Source organism: Rhinolophus sinicus, chromosome 8 (genome assembly GCF_057876585.1).
Source record: "Rhinolophus sinicus isolate RSI-liver-muscle chromosome 8, RSI-T2T, whole genome shotgun sequence".
Lineage (NCBI taxonomy): Eukaryota > Metazoa > Chordata > Mammalia > Chiroptera > Rhinolophidae > Rhinolophus > Rhinolophus sinicus.
The window spans coordinates 78,831,124-78,849,127 of record NC_142508.1 but is presented as its reverse complement, the minus strand read 5'-3'; the positions used below and the strand labels follow the sequence as shown (position 1 = coordinate 78,849,127).

General features: G+C 47.6%; 1 protein-coding gene and 1 long non-coding RNA gene across 4 annotated transcripts in view; one reads left to right on the top strand and one right to left on the bottom strand.

Annotated features, from left to right (window-relative positions):
- LONP2 (lon peptidase 2, peroxisomal) overlaps window positions 1–12,787 on the top strand; it is a 63,649-nt gene extending 50,862 nt beyond the window's left edge. The window contains exons 12-15 of the mRNA XM_019731868.3: window positions 2,641–2,783; window positions 8,833–9,040; window positions 9,460–9,650; window positions 12,377–12,787. Of these exons, the coding sequence (XP_019587427.3) occupies window positions 2,641–2,783; window positions 8,833–9,040; window positions 9,460–9,650; window positions 12,377–12,598 (764 nt within the window). The 3' untranslated portion in view covers window positions 12,599–12,787. The remainder of the gene's footprint in view (window positions 1–2,640; window positions 2,784–8,832; window positions 9,041–9,459; window positions 9,651–12,376) is intronic.
- LOC141567524 (uncharacterized) lies at window positions 12,185–15,323 on the bottom strand. Of its 3 annotated transcripts, none has more exons than XR_012490214.2 (3): window positions 14,792–15,323; window positions 12,999–14,092; window positions 12,185–12,748 (listed from the first exon to the last, which is right to left on the bottom strand). It is a non-coding gene; the product is annotated as an uncharacterized LOC141567524 (long non-coding RNA). The 3 variants fall into 3 exon arrangements; XR_012490213.2 differs by lacking the exon at window positions 14,792–15,323 and having other exon boundaries at window positions 12,999–13,801; window positions 13,908–14,242; XR_012490212.2 differs by lacking the exon at window positions 14,792–15,323 and having other exon boundaries at window positions 12,999–14,242.
- Between the last annotated feature and the right edge of the window lie 2,681 nt (window positions 15,324–18,004).

Genomic DNA, 18,004 nt, shown 5'->3' with positions numbered 1-18,004 from the left:
TTTTCATGTGACATCTAACCGTTTGTTAAGAACCACTGTTGTGCCCCAGAGCGAGAGCCAGACAGAGAGGAAGAAAACGTTGCGATTCCAGTAGGAAGATTTGTGGGGCAGGGGCCATGTTACATTGAGAAACAGAACTTTTAAAATTGTTCTTGTTCGCCTGGCCTGGAAAAATGCCTCTTGTTAGATAGCGTGTCAGGTATGGGGAGGGCCAGCGGGGAGGCCTGGGGACTCGGGCTCTGTCCCCTCTCAGTGCTGGTCCCTGTGGCACCAGAGCTGAGCAGCCCTGGAAAGCTTGTGCACGTGAGTCAGAAGGTGCGGCTGTAAACTGGGCCTCGTTCTTGAGTGACATCTTTGTGAGATGATGTTTTACTTGTTTGTTGTTTTAATGAGGAATCAAAGTGTGGATTCCATGAAAATCTAGTATTTCCTTAGTCTCACTTTCCATTACACAAGGTCCAGTGGCTGATTCTTAAAATCCAATGCTAGCCTGTCTTTCCCGATCAGCTGGCACCATTTCTGACTCAAGCTTTACTTCTCTGGGCTTGTGTTCTAATGATGGAACACCTTGAAGCACAGATGAGTTCTAAGTTTATTGAATTTTTCATAACACAGCTGCTGTGCCTACAGCCTGAAGTAAATTGCCATCTTTTCCATGATAAGGTCTCGCTGCATTAGAAGTGGCTCTCCCCGCCCCACTCCCTTAGTGCTCAGAGCACCGAGTTCACTACTCCACTGGGAAAGGGCTGCACGTCCTAAAGCATTGGTTACGTAATTGGGGTTGGCTCTCACCCATCCTGCTTTACTCCCTCCTGTGACAGTGGACGCCAGGCTGTCAACAGAAAAGCGCATCACATAGTGAAACAGGCTAGAGAAACCCACAGCCTCCTGCGTCGGCTAAAGTTTCCGAGGCCTTCGTCTTTAGGGTGCGGTAACCTTACACAGATAGTGCCTTTCTGTCTGTGCGTTAATTTTAATGAAGCAGTAACGCCTGCTTTCTGTTCTGCTCGGGAGCTACATGTAGTGAGCTGTCATCTGAGTGCCTTCCCACCCTTGGCCACCGACATTGCTTAGATACGTTACGAACAGAAAATCTCCCATTTCCACAAGCTATTGAGTGACCCAGTAATTGCTAGATTTTGTGAAACAGACAAGCACTCTAAGAAGTTGGAAAGATCAAGTGACATTGCAGAGAGAGGACTGTGAGAATATGTGTAACTCAGGATCTACACTTAGGATGCAGTATGATGCTGCCCTTCGCAGTCTGCAGAGGATTTTCTCTCTAACTCTCACGGGAGTTCTGCAGAGGTGGTGAGAGGTGGAATGCTCTGGATACGGTCAGAGAACCAGCAAGTGGCAGGAAACCTGAACCGCTTTCTGTTTCTCTCTTGTGTCAGTCACGTGACTCAGTCTTGTAGAGGAGCCCCATGGGCCCAGAGGAGAGGAGACTGACCTTCATCTGAAGGTCACGCCAAGGCTGTCATACCCGGAGGTCACTCAGGCACACTCCAGGATGTCTGCAGTTATCGCTGCAGTCTGCAGTGAGGGTCTAATATTATTAAACATATTCAGTAATCGCTTCAGGAAGGAAAGGTGTTCGTGAAAAACAGTTTTTTTAACTTCCATGAGCTATCAGAGCGGGAGAATCGTAACAAAAATACTTAGATGTACAATGTTAAGGTGACTTTATAATTATTATATGTTGTGTGTGTATATAAAACATTTCCAGAAGGAAAGGTGTGTGTGAAAGGGTAATAAAGATAGTATTTTAAAACATTTCATGAAATAGTACAAGAACCAGGAGAATTATGGCAAAATTAAAAGAAAAAAGCTAGGAGTGAGGAAGAATAGAGCCAAATATTTCCTACATTTTTGAAGCCTCTACTCTACTCATTTTAGATTTCTGTCTCCCGACTTAAGTAGCATTTCTCTTTACTCAAACTGGAATTACAAAGACCCTCAGGAAACGTGGTCTCCTCGGTCAGTTGGTTCCTGCTCCCCGCATGTCGGGGCTCAAACCCACACGAGTCAGTATTTTGACAAGTTGTCCCCAACTGAGGCTCTTAGGTAGGTAAGGAAATAGTCCGTTATGACAGGGATTTTCTCTTCCCAGCCTGGCACTGCCGGTTATATTTATTTTAATTGGAAAATGATAATCTTAGAGTTGAGCTCTATGATTACAAAAGTGGTATTGCTTATATGGGTCCTACCGGAAACAGGACATCTGATGGGACCCCTCTGAAGAGGGAATTTAAAAGCTTGGGTTCCGTGTCTCTAACCGAATTGTACAGGTAGTCTACTGCATTTGACCCTTGACATCTGGCGTCTACAGGCCATTAGTTGACAAGTGCCAGGCATTGATCTTGGCTAAAGAATATAATGGTTAAAAAGAAAACAGCAAGGTCACTACCCTCCTGGAGTGAAAAGTAAGTGAACAGGCAGGGCATGATGTCACCTCACGGGGCTCTTGAAAGACTAACTCTTCTGCCTGAGTCCCAGGTGCACGGGCGAGGGTTTGTGCCTTATAAATGCATAAAGGCGACTGGACTGCTGGTGTCACGGGTGCTCTCAGGGGTGTCCACTGCTAATGAATTCCGAAACCTGCCAGTCCCTGGGAATTTCTAATGTTTTCTCTCTCAGGTTGCAGAGAACACGTCTTAGAAGACCCAAAGGCTGAATCGATCGGGGATGCCACTGACTTGGCCCTGCCGCCGGAAATGCCCATCCTGATTGATTTCCACGCTCTGAAGGACATCCTTGGGCCCCCAATGTACGAAATGGAGGTACTCATTCTCATGTTTACGTTGGTGCACACCAGTTTCCTCGGGGGCTGCTTAATAGATTGGGGAAGAAGTAGAATTGGGTGTTTCAGCATCTGGAGTTTGCCTTACAGTTGGCAACCTGCTTTCTCTGTGCTGAGTTTTAGTGCTTACGCTGATAATACGGCTTTTCAGAGCCCGAGACCCTGGCTATGGCCTCTTTCGGAAACGCAGTGTGATCTTCCTCTGCCGTCTGGTTCCCGTGTCAGAACAGTGTCTCTGACTTTCTTCCTCAGACATTCTGCATGCCTCTTGTATGTGCTCTAATTAAGGATTTCTCTGTGCTGTCAAAGGCTTGGGGGAAGGAAGTAGGGAAACAACCACGCACAACATACCTGGAAAGGTGAGCCTCACTGCAGCTTCAGACCGCGCTAGTGCAGGTCCAGGTGGCGTCCTCCAGCAACCATTGTCTGCTTGTCAGGACTTCCTTTCGGTTAAACCCACGGACAGGTGTAGCCCTGTTTCCACCTTTCTCCCGCCAGGACTGAGTTGAGGCAGCTGGATGAAAACAAGTGTTTGAATCTGACTGCTGAGGCATTTTGATAATTTTATAGGCTGCTTCTGTGAGCTTTTATTTACAGGGTAGTTACTAGAAAAAATGTGTTTCATACTTCTGATGGCTCACATGTGGGGAATGAAGGAAACAGCAGTGAAAGGGATCTCCAGGGTTCTGGCTAGAGCGACAGGACGTGTGTGTGGCAGTGCCATTCACTGAGATTGGAAAGACTAGTGGGGGGGGGGGGGGTGAAAAGGCAATTGAAAGCTCCATTTTGAACATAAGTCTGAAAACCTGTGAGGCATCTGAGTGGCTACCCTTGGACGTGCAGCAGCTCACTGCTCAGAGGACAGATCCGAAGTGGAGATAAAACTCACAAGAGTTGTCAGAAAATAGAGGATCAAGTCCCAGAATGTTGAGTTCACCCAGGGAAAAGTACGTGCAGAGAAGAGCAGACAGAGCAGACTAAGGGACAGCAGTCAGGTAAGGGGAACCGGCTGCTGTGCTCCAGGAGGAGGGAACGGCAGTGCTGTCTGTTGGATTGGACAGCGTGGAGGTTGTCAGTGGCCTTGAAAGTGGGGGTTCGCAGTGGGTGGTGGGGATGGTAGTAGACTCAGGAGTGTCGAAGAGAGAATGGGAGCTGGGGAAATCAAATTAATGAGTAGGCAGCTCGCTTCTGAAGTTTGGCTGTGATGACAGCGAGAAATGAGGCAGCTGGAAGGGAGCGTGGAGGTCAGCGGGAGTGTGCTCCGTGAGAAAATCCAGAAGGGAGCAGGACTGATGTGCCTGGAGGGGGGTGTCCCCAAGTCTTCGGGAAGTGACACGGGGTGGGATCCAAAGTGTGAGGGAGAAAGTGGTCTGCGCGAGGGTGCCCGCTGCGTGTACTGAAGCCGGGCGCAAACATGGGTTCTTCCCAAGGAAATGACGAACGATGGGTCAGAGGTGTTTTTCGTTGCCCAGAGAGAAGGAAGCGAGGACAGGGCTGCTCTGTAATGAGAAGCTGGTAGCACTGACGGTCTTGAGTACAAGTGAGCGTGAAGGATCAGAACGCGGAGGTTGAAGGTCGGGGAGCGGGTGTTGGAAGCAGGTTTCACAGGAGGTGTGGTATCCCTTGCTGACAAGGAGCTGGAAGAGGCTGAGTTCAGGTGAGGAAGCTGCTCGTGGAGTTGGGAGGGGGTTAGAGGGCTCATTGGCTGCGGAGACTCAGGGCAGTGCTCAGGGCGCAGCTGTGTGTGAGGAAGACTAAGCCGGCTCCCCAGGGCCCAGCTTGGGGCAGGGAGGCGGGATGGGCCCTGAGAGCAGCAAGGCAGCTTCCTCACGGGGTGACTACATGGCTGTTTGCAGATGGCTGTAGAATTGGGGGGTTCAGGGACACAAAGCTCCCCCACTGTGCCTGCTGCGTGCTACAGAATGCACACACATTGGTTCCTGCAACCAGCAGACTCCCTAAAAAGAAACAGAGCTACTGCCCCCAATCACCAAAAATGAAATCCCTGCTATTTTTAGAATCCTGCTTCTGTGCCTGCATTGAACCACCTTACACCAGCTTTGGTGCTCTTTACTTTCATGATGACGGGTCTGCCAAAATGCACTGGTACCAAAAGTGTTCCTGACCTTGAGAATGACAGTGAGGAAGAAAGGTGATAGGCACGCTTGTATTTAAGAATTACATCCCCTTAGAATTCTGTAAACTGCTTGAAAAATGAGTTCTAGGAGCGTGGTCTAAATTTCAAATTTAGGAATCGTATCTTAAGTTGCCTTTTCAAATACAGTCAAGTTTCCTAAAGAAACAAGACCAGCCAGACCCACTTTTTAAAAAATACAGTAAAATGAAAGCTCTCCCTGCAGGCTGAGAGGAAGAGCGGGTCCAGTGCAGGCATCTGGGTTCAGGCCAGGTGTGGGCACAGGGACGCGTCACTAACTGATCTGGGCAGTTATGCGGTGGCCGTTGGCAGTGGTAAACTCAGTGACAGTCACTTTTATTGATTACACGAACATCTTTGGGGGGGAATGTGAATCTTGTCACTTCCATTTTCATCCTAGTGAGGCCTCCACATCGTTAGATACATATCCTAGCGTCCCAGTCTTGCAGTTGACAAAAAAAAGAGTTCCTGTTTATCTCTGGTGACAGTCTTAAACTCACAGATGGTAATTGTAGTGACACAAACAGTCAGAGCAAGTACGCTCCAGGCTTTCCAGGATACATTTAACTGTCAGCCTCTAAACCAGCCATCCCAGCCACAAGTGCCTACATCCTGTCCAGCCTGCTCACCCCAAGACTGTCCCCCGAGTATGCTTTGCTCTGTATTGGCTTCTGACAGTGGTGTGTGCTTCTCGGGGTCACTGCCCTTGTAAGAGAAGAAGAAGAATGGAGGGGAAAGAGGCCAAACGTGCAGATTTTAAAGGCATCCTGAACAGAGCGCACTGAGGTGAACCACAGGATCCCATTCAGGAGACTGGCCTTTGAGACAGAAAACCAGGCACCAGAAATGGGCTGTGGACACGCGCAAGCCGCCCAACAGAACCACGGCCGTAAATGCCCCTGCAATTCAGCAAGCTGCGCCCGCGCCCCGGAGGGTGGCAGAGATGCGCATGCTTGGTCTGGCCAGGGCCCCACCACGAGCTCGCTGGGCAAGACAAGGCCCCGCTGGGAGGGTCTGAAAGCAGCGGCGCTTAGCAGTGCCAGATCAGGCCAGACGGGCTGTTGAGTGCTGCTGCAAGAGGGCAGGGCGGACCCAGCACCTCTCCAGGGAAACGTAACCTGACATCCCCTTCTTTAAATGCCACTGAAACAAATTCACAACTAGAAAAACCAAATATACATGAATTCAAGGCTTAGGATCTCAGCACAAAGACTAAAGAAGTTGGCAGATGGGTGGCTGCTGTGGTGACAGCCCTGGCAGGAGCGTAAAAAGTGCTGCATGAGCTGTAAAGGGGACTAATTTACAGTGTAAACATCACTACAGAACCAGCCTGCACACACAGCACAGCCAGCTGACAGCTCGGGCTTCGTGCTTGGCGTGGAACCGTTCTTGTCCCGGAAAGACCAGTGTCATTCACGTCTTCAGTCCTTGGCCCCTGCTGGCCTCTTACGGTGGCTTCCTGGCCCTTCTCCGCCCAGAACTGCTCAGCCTCTCCTCTGACCCGTGCCTCCTCAGGGCTCTGGAGATACTCTGTTGTTGTACTCCCCGTGTGGGAGTGTAACCGCCTCTCTGTCTCATGTCCCGGAGCCTCTGGCGTCCCGGAGCTGTTCCCTCTTGTACCCCTGGACCTGTGACATGCGGTGGAGCCGGCTCCATCTGGTGGAGCCCTGCTGAAGGGTCCCGCTCTTGGTCCCTCAGCCGGGGCTGCAGTAGCACAGGACAGGTTAAAAACACCAAGTGTTGGTCAAGGCTTGGAAGGGACACGCAGAAGTGTACGTCCTTACTACTGCAATCAAATGTCACTTTTTTTAATCCGTCATAAGGGAAGAACGGTCTGAAATTGGCAGTGATTAAACACTCAGATGCTCCTTAAATACCGCTGTCACTGAAGTGTTGATGCAACCATGAGACATCGTCTGGTATTAATTAGGTTTTCGTTAAATATTTGAAACACTTTCTCGGTCTACGTACTTACGTGATAGAATGCTTTGAACAGATTTAGTTAACAGGTGAGGAGACTGAAGCGCAGAAATACACCGGTGGGAAATTGAACAACAAAAGCGAACTTGAGATCCTGACGTGCCACTTGGCTGTCATGGGAAACATCTGAGCGTCAAGCCTGGGCCTGTCCTGACGCATGGAACCGATGACCCCACCAAGCAGTTGTGGAATTAGACACCGATAGAAGTGCGAGTAGATAAACAGTTTTGAAATGACTGTGTTGGATCCTTTACTGAGGAAGGCTGTAAAATGGTGTTCTGTGCAAAGGGGTTAAATGAAGACGGCTGGAAACGGCGAGGCAGGAGCGTGTGTCTTAGCCGTGCAAGTCACGTGTACTGGCATTCTGGTTGCTTCTGAGGGGCCAGTGCATGGAAACCCAGTACTTGTTTGTTTCAGAACATGTGCCCTTGAAGAGCAGGACTCCAAGTCGAGTTCAAGCTTCCTTCCTTCTTCGGTAACTGTGAGCCTTGATCAGAGTCTGGGTTTGAGAGGAACTCCACCCACGAATGTTGTTACAGATGTGTCATTAGTGACATCTCCGGTTACTATTAGAACCCTCACCATCAAGTTATGTGGTAAAACAGGAACTTCTAAAATCCCACCCAAACTAGATGTCATTAAGGCCGAGAACTGACTTGGTTAGATAAAACAGGCCTTGTGGACACGTATAAATGGTTGTTTCTGTTCTCCTTTGCGTGGTGATCTTCTGTGTCTCTCCTTGAGTAACCACGGGCGGACGAGCGCCAGAGCAGCGGGGAGAGTCTGGTGTTCTGTGTCCCGCAGCCAGCCCTGCGCTGTGGCCTCCAGTCTCTGACTTGTCACATGCAGTCAGTCAGGACTCAGCTTGTAAAATACACAACCAACCCCCCACATAGGCTGTATGTTGGCTACTCAGAGCTTCATGGCTGCCACCTGTGATTTTTAGAGGACGTTTTAAAATTTAAAATCAGGGTTTCCACCAGCTAAGCCCCTCGGGAAAGGAGTAAGCGTCAGCAGCCCGAAACTCGGGCCCCAGCCCCTGCTGCTCCTTGCTGAGGAAGTCGCCTGGCGGTGGGAACGCGTCGTGTTGGATGAGTGCTGGCTTGATGTTCTGTGCCCAGGTCCTCTGATGCGACAGCTTCTATAGGATAAGAAATGCTGAGGCCACAGGGTGCAGTGAATGTTAGCGTGACGTTCTGTTGTTCCTTTATGTGTCTTCATGACTTGGATGTGTTCATCTGTTTGGCTCATCGCTTAGGCTCGTGATCGCAGGTGACACATTCAGTTTGAAGTGGCACTGAGGCAGCATGTGGCCTGCACACACACACACGAGAAGGATCCTACAAATCACGTGGGACTTCAGTGTCTCCGCGGCAGGAAGAGAAAGTAAAGATGAGCAGCACAGAAATGAAATCGAGGGGCTGTCATGTCTGCCTTCACCCTCGGCCTCTGGAACCAATATTTCCGAAATCTATGGCAAAAAGAGGCTCCCACTTTCTGAAACACATTCATGACTCCTGAAGTGAACTTAGGATCTGGAGTATTTCTAAATGTGCAGCCAATAAAAGTGTTCAAGCAGACAAAACAGTTAGATTTGTTCCTTGACTATTAGGACACGTGTAATTCGATGTGGCTCTTAAGAATCGGTTATTCGTGACTATTTTAAGGTAAAATTGCTTCGGATAAATGCCAGAGGAAGTTCAGCTTTTTTCTGGCAGGAAGCCATCCATAGTAAGTGGTCAGAGTGACTCCAAATCCTGCGAGGTGATAAGCACTGGGGGTGTGGCTTCAACTTAAGCCCTGGAGAGAGAAGTGGCCCCTTGCATTTGGGTCGTCAGCCTGGAAATAATTGCTCTTGTTGACCTAATGGATCATTTTCCTACTTGCTCTCAAGGTGTCCGAGCGCCTGAGTCAGCCCGGAGTGGCCATAGGTTTGGCTTGGACCCCCTTAGGGGGGGAAATCATGTTTGTGGAGGCAAGTCGGATGGATGGCGAAGGCCAGCTAACTCTGACCGGCCAGTTGGGGGACGTCATGAAGGAGTCTGCCCACCTCGCTATTAGCTGGCTCCGCAGCAACGCAAAGAAATACCATCTGACTAATGGTGAGTGACCGGGCCCCGGGTCAGACACGGCTGGGAGCCAGGCGGAAGGAGCCTTTGGGCATGTCCAGGTGGCATGTCCCAGTTGTGTGATGAAAATCAAGACGAGCTCTGAATGATGGGTTTACACACCTTCACTAAAGCACAAACCTTGTTTGAACCCCATGGAAATTCTAGTTCCACGTTAGGACTGTCTGGCGAGTGCCTGAACTGGACACGAAGTCCAAGCCTGCGTTTTGTTGTTAATCCTACTGGGAATAGAAAGAAGCTTCTAGACCCACACTCTAGTTGGACTACCCATTAATATTTTGAAGGAGTCATTTACCCAAAACATTTCATTTTTCTCTGAGATTTTCTTTTTTAGGAGAAAAATAAAATAGGTTTAATTTTTCTACATTAAAATCCTTTTTCCCTTTTTAAAGCTTCTGGAAGTTTTGATCTTCTTGACAACACAGACATCCATCTGCACTTCCCAGCTGGAGCTGTCACAAAAGATGGACCGTCTGCTGGAGTTACCATAGTAACCTGTCTCGCCTCACTTTTTAGTGGGCGGCTGGTTCGTTCAGACGTAGCCATGACTGGTGAAATTACTCTGAGAGGTCTTGTTCTTCCAGTAAGTATGAAGAAACTTAGGAGGGTGGCTTTTTAGTTTTTCAATTTTAAATTTTAATTAGCCGTATCGTTAAATTGAGATTAACAGTGGTTTGCCTTCTTCCTGTGAATTCCTTAGTTTTAAATACATACTAAATTTTTATACCTGTAACTAATTCACATTTTTAAATTATGATCAAATGAAAGAAAACTGACAGTTTTCCCCATGTTTCCCCCTCTAAGAATTTAGACTTGCTAACGAAAAAAGGGTCATTCTGGTCATCAGAAATACCGGTTATTCAGGTGAATTTGAGGCTTTGCTCTAGGTAGCAAACTGTTAAATATCTCACATAGGTATGAAATAGCAGAGCAGCAATTTTCAAACTTTGAGCCCAGTTCTCACCTTTTGAAGTTCCTGGGAGGCCACCTGTCCTCCTAGAGATAAGTTAGATTACTGTCGTTGATGGATTTATAGGAAAAAAAATGTAGTATAAATGGAAACTGCAATAAAGACTGCCCATGTCTGGTTGCTAAATTTGGAAAACATTCTATCCAGATGGGGCCATATCCTAAACTACTTACAAAAACCTGATAAAATACATAGAACTTGGGGGACCATTTAGGGCTGTGAGTCACTGGGTACCTGTATCAGTCCACAACAGAATTTTGGCAGGTTCATAGCAAAATGAGAAAAAAAGGATGTCTTTATTGTAAGAGCATCTTTATTTTATGAGGTAATGATGAAAGCAGATCATAGAATCACCAATTAAAGTCACTAAAAAAGCTCTCAGTTCCCCAGTTAAGTCAACAAGTGCCGTTCTAAGGCCTCATGATGCCCTTCCTGTAGGTCTGTCCTCAGAAGGAACGGCTGACCTGTCTTACCTTACCCTACTAGGGCAGGAACTGTCTCATTCCAGGTGACAGGAGTGGCTAGTACTAGGTGTGCTGAAAAGGACACGATCCAGTGCTTTACTGACCATGAACTAACTCCTCAGTTTCCTCGTTCAGGATACAGGGAATAAATTCTAACCCTCAGAACTGAGTGGGGAGTCATCAGCCGGTAGGTCAGCCGCTTCTGCAGCATCCAAGTGTCCTGGTTATGAACCTGGAGGGAGACCGCCTTCCGAGCAGGGATCTGGGGACGCGCCTGCTCAGAGCCAGGGGCACAGGCAGGAGCGGGAGCAGGTGGGGGGCAAAGGCTTCCCAGCCGGCAGAGGGGGTGCTGCAGCGGCCGAGAGGTGAAGCCGACCCGCGGCATCTGCTCAGGCTGGAGAGAACAGAATGCAAGAACGGGTATGACAGCAGCCAGGCCTTAAGGCTGTCGTTTTAGAATGGGTCAAAGAAAACAGGCATCGGAAAACAATCTGGCAGGAGTTCTAGCAAACAGAAAACGGTATAGAACAAATTACCAAAGAAATAATGGAACGTTTCCTAGAGCTGAAGGTTCTCTTCAGGTTGCAAGGGCCTACACCACGTAGGAAACAGGTTTCGTCCCCGTGACTTTTCAGATCAAAGGGAAGCTTTCTCGTCGGTCTCATCCGTGCGTGACACTGGATGTACAATACCTTTTACACTCTGCAGGAAAACTATTTAAATCAGTGTTGTATACACAGCTTTACTGTCAGTCAAGTATGAAAGTGAAACAGGCGTTCCTTGCATGGATACGCAAGGAATCCATTTATCTTACACTTTCTGAAGAAGGTCCTTTGAGAGTGCACTTCAGCTGCATAAAGGAAAAACGTTGGAAGATGGCAGTGGGATCGGGATGGCAGCTGTGCCGGTGGCCAGAGGCTCCGAGGGCTGGCTCCCCGGACTGCACGTTCTAGGTGTGATTGGCAGCTGTTACCTGCTGCTGCATAACCCCCACCCCAACAGTGAGGTGCGTTGTGCTCAGGTTCTGTAGGTGAGGAATTCGGCAGAGGCTTAGCTGGGCTCTGCCGACTCAGGGCTCTCCCGTCGTGCAGTCAGCGCCCAGGCTGGCCATCCGAAGGCTGACCGGGGCCGGGGGGTCAGCTTGCAGCATGATTCCCTCGCATGGCGGACTGATGGGTCCTGTCGGCAGGAGGCCCCAGGCCCCCACCTTAGGGCTTCTCCACAGTCAGGCACGGCAGCTGGCTCCCCCAGGGCCAGAGATCCGAGGGAGATGAGGTGGAAGCGCTTACTGTTCCTGACTTACCCTGGGAGCCAGAGCCGCTTCCACCACCGTTTCCTGTGAGCCACGTTCAAGGGACGGGGAGCTAGACGTCACCTTTTCAAGGGATCACTGTGGACATATTTTAAAACCACAAGAGCCTAGATCCTTTCGGGATGTTTCTTCATCCAGGGGCACAGAGGTGAGGCCCCCCTCCCCCCCGTACGGAAGTCACCCCAGTACACTAAGCTAAGCTCTGTAGGGAGGGGTTGGCGCTTTTCCAGAATCAACCGACAGGCAAGATCGTTGAGTGCAGAATGGAACACAGATGTGGCCTTGGTGACATAACAAGGCGTCAGGGACACAAGAGGTGCTTCCTATCAGAAACTGAGCCTTTCCCCCCATGAAAAAGAGGAACTATAACATGATTGAAATGCAAAGAGTTTACTGTGCATTGACCTTTTTAGAGACTTGCCTGGCTCTGGTGGAACAAAGTGGAAGGGGATTTGGATGCTGTAAAATCGCCGTGTGAGGCGGGCGGTGAGGCGGGCGGCCCGGGGCTGCTCCGGGGCTGCTCGGGCTGGGGGCGGCGCGCCTGACGCTCTCCTGTCCCGCAGGTGGGCGGCATAAAGGACAAGGTGCTGGCAGCGCACAGAGCGGGGCTGAAGACGGTCATCGTGCCCCAGAGGAACGAAAAGGACCTGGAGGAGATCCCCGGCAACGTGCGGCAAGACCTGCGTTTTGTCACGGCGAGCTGCCTGGACGAGGTTCTGAACGCCGCTTTTGACGGCGGCTTCACTGTGAAGACCAGACCTGGGCTCTTAAACAGCAAACTGTAGGCTCACATCTCAGCATCTCAGAATTGTAGGTCACGAAGTGCCAAGAGGTCCCGACACGGTGACTTGTTCACAGCAGGGGGTGAGCAGGGTGCCCTAATGATTATGTCCTAATCACAGCAGGAACGAGCCTCACTCAGGTGGCTGTGCTTCCTGCAGAAATGGTAATTTAATAAATTGGTGAAAATTCAAGTCATGTCTTGGGATCATTCCCGTCCCCGGAAAGCTGACGAGCGCTGGTTCTCAGGACGGGCCCAGAACAGAAGCCTGTGCCCTGACAACTTGTTCATTCTCACCCCAACACCTTCCGTATCACTCGGGCGCTGGCCCAGCAATCGGTTACTAAGCCCTTGGGGGGACTGGGGCGCAGTCGAGGTCAAGACTGTCACCGTAGCAGACTCACCTGTAACTGCTGCTGAATCCTGGAAACAGTCACTCAGAGGGGACCTGGGTAGATGAGAAGAGAGCCAACTGTTAGGCCGTGGGAGCAGAGGCTTCACATGAGGTGACGTGTGAGATGAGGGCTGCACGTCACTACAGGTCCCTTCTCAGGCCGAGGGAAGTAGCACTCGGCACGATTTACACCGAGCAGAGCAGCAGGGGTTAGCACACATCACAGACATGCTGGCCCTCGGCCACCTGTCATCTTAGGAAAAAGTCTGGTCCCCAGAGCCAGGCCGGGGTGGTCCCTGCACTGTTGTCCTGACCCGCCACCTCCCCGTCTAGTCTGTTTGCCTGGGCCGGTTCCCAGATCTGGTGGCTACCCCACGTCTCCTCCTGGGGTTCAGTCCAGGGTGCCAGAACTGAAGCCAGCCACGTCTGCGCACTCGCTGGCTTGCTAGCTCCATGCACTTTTTGGTTCCTAGGTCTCACCTTAAGATGCAAATCCCAGTTCCTAAATCAGTTATTGTGAAGATTAAGTTAGGATGTAATGTGAGGCAGCACTGAGCAGTTTCTAATGACTATTCCAGCCAATAACAGACTTAAGAATCTCGTATTTCAAAAGAGAAGAACTATGTAAGGATACTGAGGAATTTCTTCGATGGGAATGGGGTCTGCGAGTTATCCAAACACTGCGCAGCCCTGCGAGTCAAGCCTGACTGTTCTGGAAGACGCGTCCAGAACTGGGGCTCATCGGCGGGAAAGGGCATCAGCACATTGGCCAGCTCAGCACTACTGCAATTCGGTCATTTCTGGTCAGTGAGCCTGCAGGGGAGGAAAAGAAACTTCATTTTTCAGCAACGAGAGGGAGCCAGTCCACACCCAAATTACTGTCTTGTTCCCACCCAGCACACTGCACAGTGGCACTGACCGGTAGCCTTTCAGAGGCCTGAATAGGCAGCTTGGTATTTGCCAGCGGCAGCCCGGGCTTGCCGCACGCCTTTCTTTTCTGGAGGAGCTGACAGAATGTCTGGCTGTGCACGACACCAAGTATGACCGCCATTTCTCTAGCACTGGTTTTCGTTTTTTAAGTCTAGGCTCTTTTATTCACTTGTCCTTTTTTATTGTGGAAAAAGAACAAAATGTACAATTTCAACCATGTTTTAAGTGTATAATTCAGGGACACTGACTATATTCACAAGGTTGTACAACCCTCACCACTATCTATGTTCCAGACTTTTTCATCATTTTAACCTGAAACTAACGAGCAAGATCTTCCCACTCCTCCCTCCCCCCAGACCGTTACCAGGATTACCCACCATTGTATTTTCTCTGAACATGCACACTGGCAGGTGGGGACGATGACAGAGGCTCTAGCACTGCAGTCAGTCCACAGGTTTCCATGTCACTATCTGTACCTTTCCTGTATAATCTACATACATGACTACAGTACTAGTTGGTAGGTCATACACTCAATTCACCCTATTACTGTGTTTCCTTGAAAATAAAACCTAACCGGACTATCAGCTCTAGTGAGTCTTTTGGAGCAAAAATTAATATAAGACCTGGTCTTATTTTACTTATTTTACTATAAGACGGGGTCTTATATAAGACCAGGTATAATATAAAATATAATAAATATAGAATACCGGGTCTTATATTAATTTTTGCTCCAAATGACACATTAGAGCTGATTGTCTGGCTAGCTCTTATTTTCAGGGAAACACGGTATGTCCTGACCCCACTCTAATTCCAATGGAGCAGCCACAAACTGGCCCCAGCATAGCGTTTTGTTTTTTAATTTGGGTGACTTACCAATCCTTCCGTTCAGGAAGCTGCGTGAAATAAAATTCCATTAGCAGACTCATTGCAGGTCTTCCCGGATATAAAGAGCCGTAAGCTCCTGGGGGGAAGGCAGTGGGGGTGACACAGGACTGAGACTTTCGGGGAGCAAAATACAGCCACTCATGGAAGCTTCAAGTTTGCAGAAATGTGGGCCTTAAAAAAAGGCATACATGTTAAGTTAAAATTACTCAAAGCACAAGGGGAAAAAAAATCGTTCTGCAACAGCCATTAACATATAAGCTGACCCATGATTTCAACTCAGCAGGACAAATTCATATTTAAGAGTTTAAAAGCAAAAGAGCAGAGTGAAAGTGTATCACCTATCCCTACCATCTGCAGTCCCCTGAAAGAAAACACCCCGACACCAAAAGAAGGGGCGGGCATTAACAGGAAAAAGTCGAATATTGATCATAACCAAGATGAGGCGCAAAAGACCCCAAATCTCAGATGGACCAAGAAATACAGCTGTAGGGCCGGCCCGGTGGCTCAGGCGGTTAGAGCTCCGTGCTCCTAACTCCGAAAGCTGCCGGTTCGATTCCTACATGGGCCAGTGGGCTCTCAACCACAAGGTTGCCAGTTCATTTCGAGTCCCGCAAGGGATGGTGGGCAGCGCCCCCTGCAACTAGCAACGGCAACTGAACCTGGAGCTGAGCTGCGCCCTCCACAACTAAGATTGAAAGGACAACTTGACTTGGAAAAAAGCCCTGGACGTACACACTGTTCCCCAATAGTGTCCTGTTCCCCTTCCCCAATAAAATAAAAAAATTTTTAAAAAAAGGAAGAAATAGGTCTATAGATCTCAACTTCACCAGAGGCCAAGATTAAGACAACCTAGAAGAAATGTCGTTAACAAATATTAAAATGTCAACCTTATGAGCTGTCAAACACAAAATTTACTATCTTAATTTGCACAAATTCATAAAATAATGAGGTTACAGTGAAATGGAAAATCCTTCAGTTATTATGTCTACTGGAACCTCTCCAGAAAGCAATGATAAAAGTATCAAGCAAGACCTTAAAAAAATTAAAAAGGAGCCCAAGAATATAATCAAAAAACAGAGAAATGTATGCAGGTTATTTATAAATAGCCAAAAAATACCTGGACAAAATGGGCAGAACAAATATCCCACACATAAGGAAACTGGTTAAAATTAGTCAGTCCTCACAAATCTACCCAAAAATGGAGTTTTTCCAAGATTATTAAAAGTGCTAAAATGCTTAAATGTGTGGGGATGTGAAGGGATTACATAATTATATGATCCAAGATTACATAATTTCAAAATAAATGTGAAAATATGTAAATACACATAAAGTACTAGAAAAATAAAAATATTCATAGTCTAAATGGAAAAGTTATAGGTCTCTATTGCGGGTGCCATTCTCTCACGTCCAAAGTCTATATATTGAGCACATTTGTAAAAATGTATTTTTAAGATATTTTAAAATGTTTAAAATTTAAAATAATTTTTAACAAAATGCTACACCTCCACCGAACTATTCTGTACAGTTGGGCCTTGAACAATGCAGGGGTTTTGACTCGCCTAGAACTTGACTAACAGTCCACTGTTAACCAGAAGCCTTACAGGTAACAGTCCTGTTATGTGTATTATACACCGTGTTCTTACAATGACGCAATAAAGAGAAGAAAATGGTAAGAAACTCCTAAGGAAAATACATGTACAGTACTGCACGTATTCATTGAAAAAGATCCACATGTAAGTTCAAACTCATGTTGTTCAAGGATCAACTGTGTATTAAATGAGGGGAAAACTGCTTTTCTAAACACACATGCGTTAACAGGAATAGACCTGGATATACATTTGGGGCTGACCTGTGTTCCCTTTCTCCACAAAAAAATGGTTACATAAGCACATATTTAACCAATTAAAAAACAACACTTGTGTAGGGAAGAGACTACAGAGTCATAACTGAAAATGGGAACAGCAGTTACCTGTGATCCAGAATTGGTGGTCGGGGTGAGATAAGGGGGAAATCCAAAGTAATTTTAACTGCCTCTCGTTGCGATACCCATGAGCCACACAAATGAAATGATCTTTGGCCATCCGGAAGGCAGTTTCAGAATCTGGCCGGCTGCCTCAGGGTAGCTAGCAACAGTTAACTGGGTGGTGGTGGTTAAAAGCATAGCTAACATTTGTTGGGTGCTCATTCCGTGCAAAGCACTGTACTAGGTAACTTCCTTCCTTGAGGTGGCGACCTAACTCACCCCATTTTCTGCACTAGGAAATGGCCAGGTCGCACAGCCTGTGAGTGGGTGAGAGCCGGGCTGGGCTGCGGTCCCTGAAGTCTGGCTGCTCGGCCCAGGTCATAATCACCAGGCTGTGGACGTGAACTCACCTGTGTTTCAAGGAGACAGAAAGTGGCCGCATTTTCACTAACCAGTCTCCTAGTAGTTGTGAGAATCGAAATGTAAGCAAGAAGGGAAGAAAGACTATATATAGTCCAGAGACCGTACCCATTCTTATGCTGTACTTGACAATAAAATTCTACTACACTTCAAAATACAGCACATTGCTTTCTGCTATAAAGAACAAAATTGAACAGGAAAATAACTTTGGATTTTAATCAAACTTAGAGCTAAAGCAAACACAAAAGAGTTTTTAATTTGCCAGATATTCTTTTAATGAGAATTATAAAAGACCAAAAACATTTTTTTGCAAACTGCCTCTTTTTAAAACAAATGATTTGCTTTTAATTACAAATACTGTGTTAAGATGATGCCTTCTTTTGCAAAACCAATAAATACAAGAACAAATTTTAAGCATGTGATTTGTCCAAGATATTTGGGGGGGGGGGGGAGAAGAGCCTGATTTTTATTTTTTTCAGTATTTTTTAAAAAATCAGTATACCCCAATCTTTCAAATAAGTTTGAAGGTATGACTCAACTGGAGAAAAATAGAGAGCAAGACAGAGACAGACCAACCATCTTATAGTGGCTGTAAGCAGCTTCTAATGATTCTTCCAATGTTACCTTTCCTTGCTGGATCTCTGGAACTCGGGAACAAAATCTCTGAATGTAAAATACTTCTAATGAACTGATTAATGGGGAGAAAAAGAAAATATGTATGGAACACATATGTATAAGCTTTACCATAAACAATTATGCATATCAAAAAGACACTTAACTTTTTCAAAGGTACAAAAAAAAGTGAGGAAAAGCTTGAA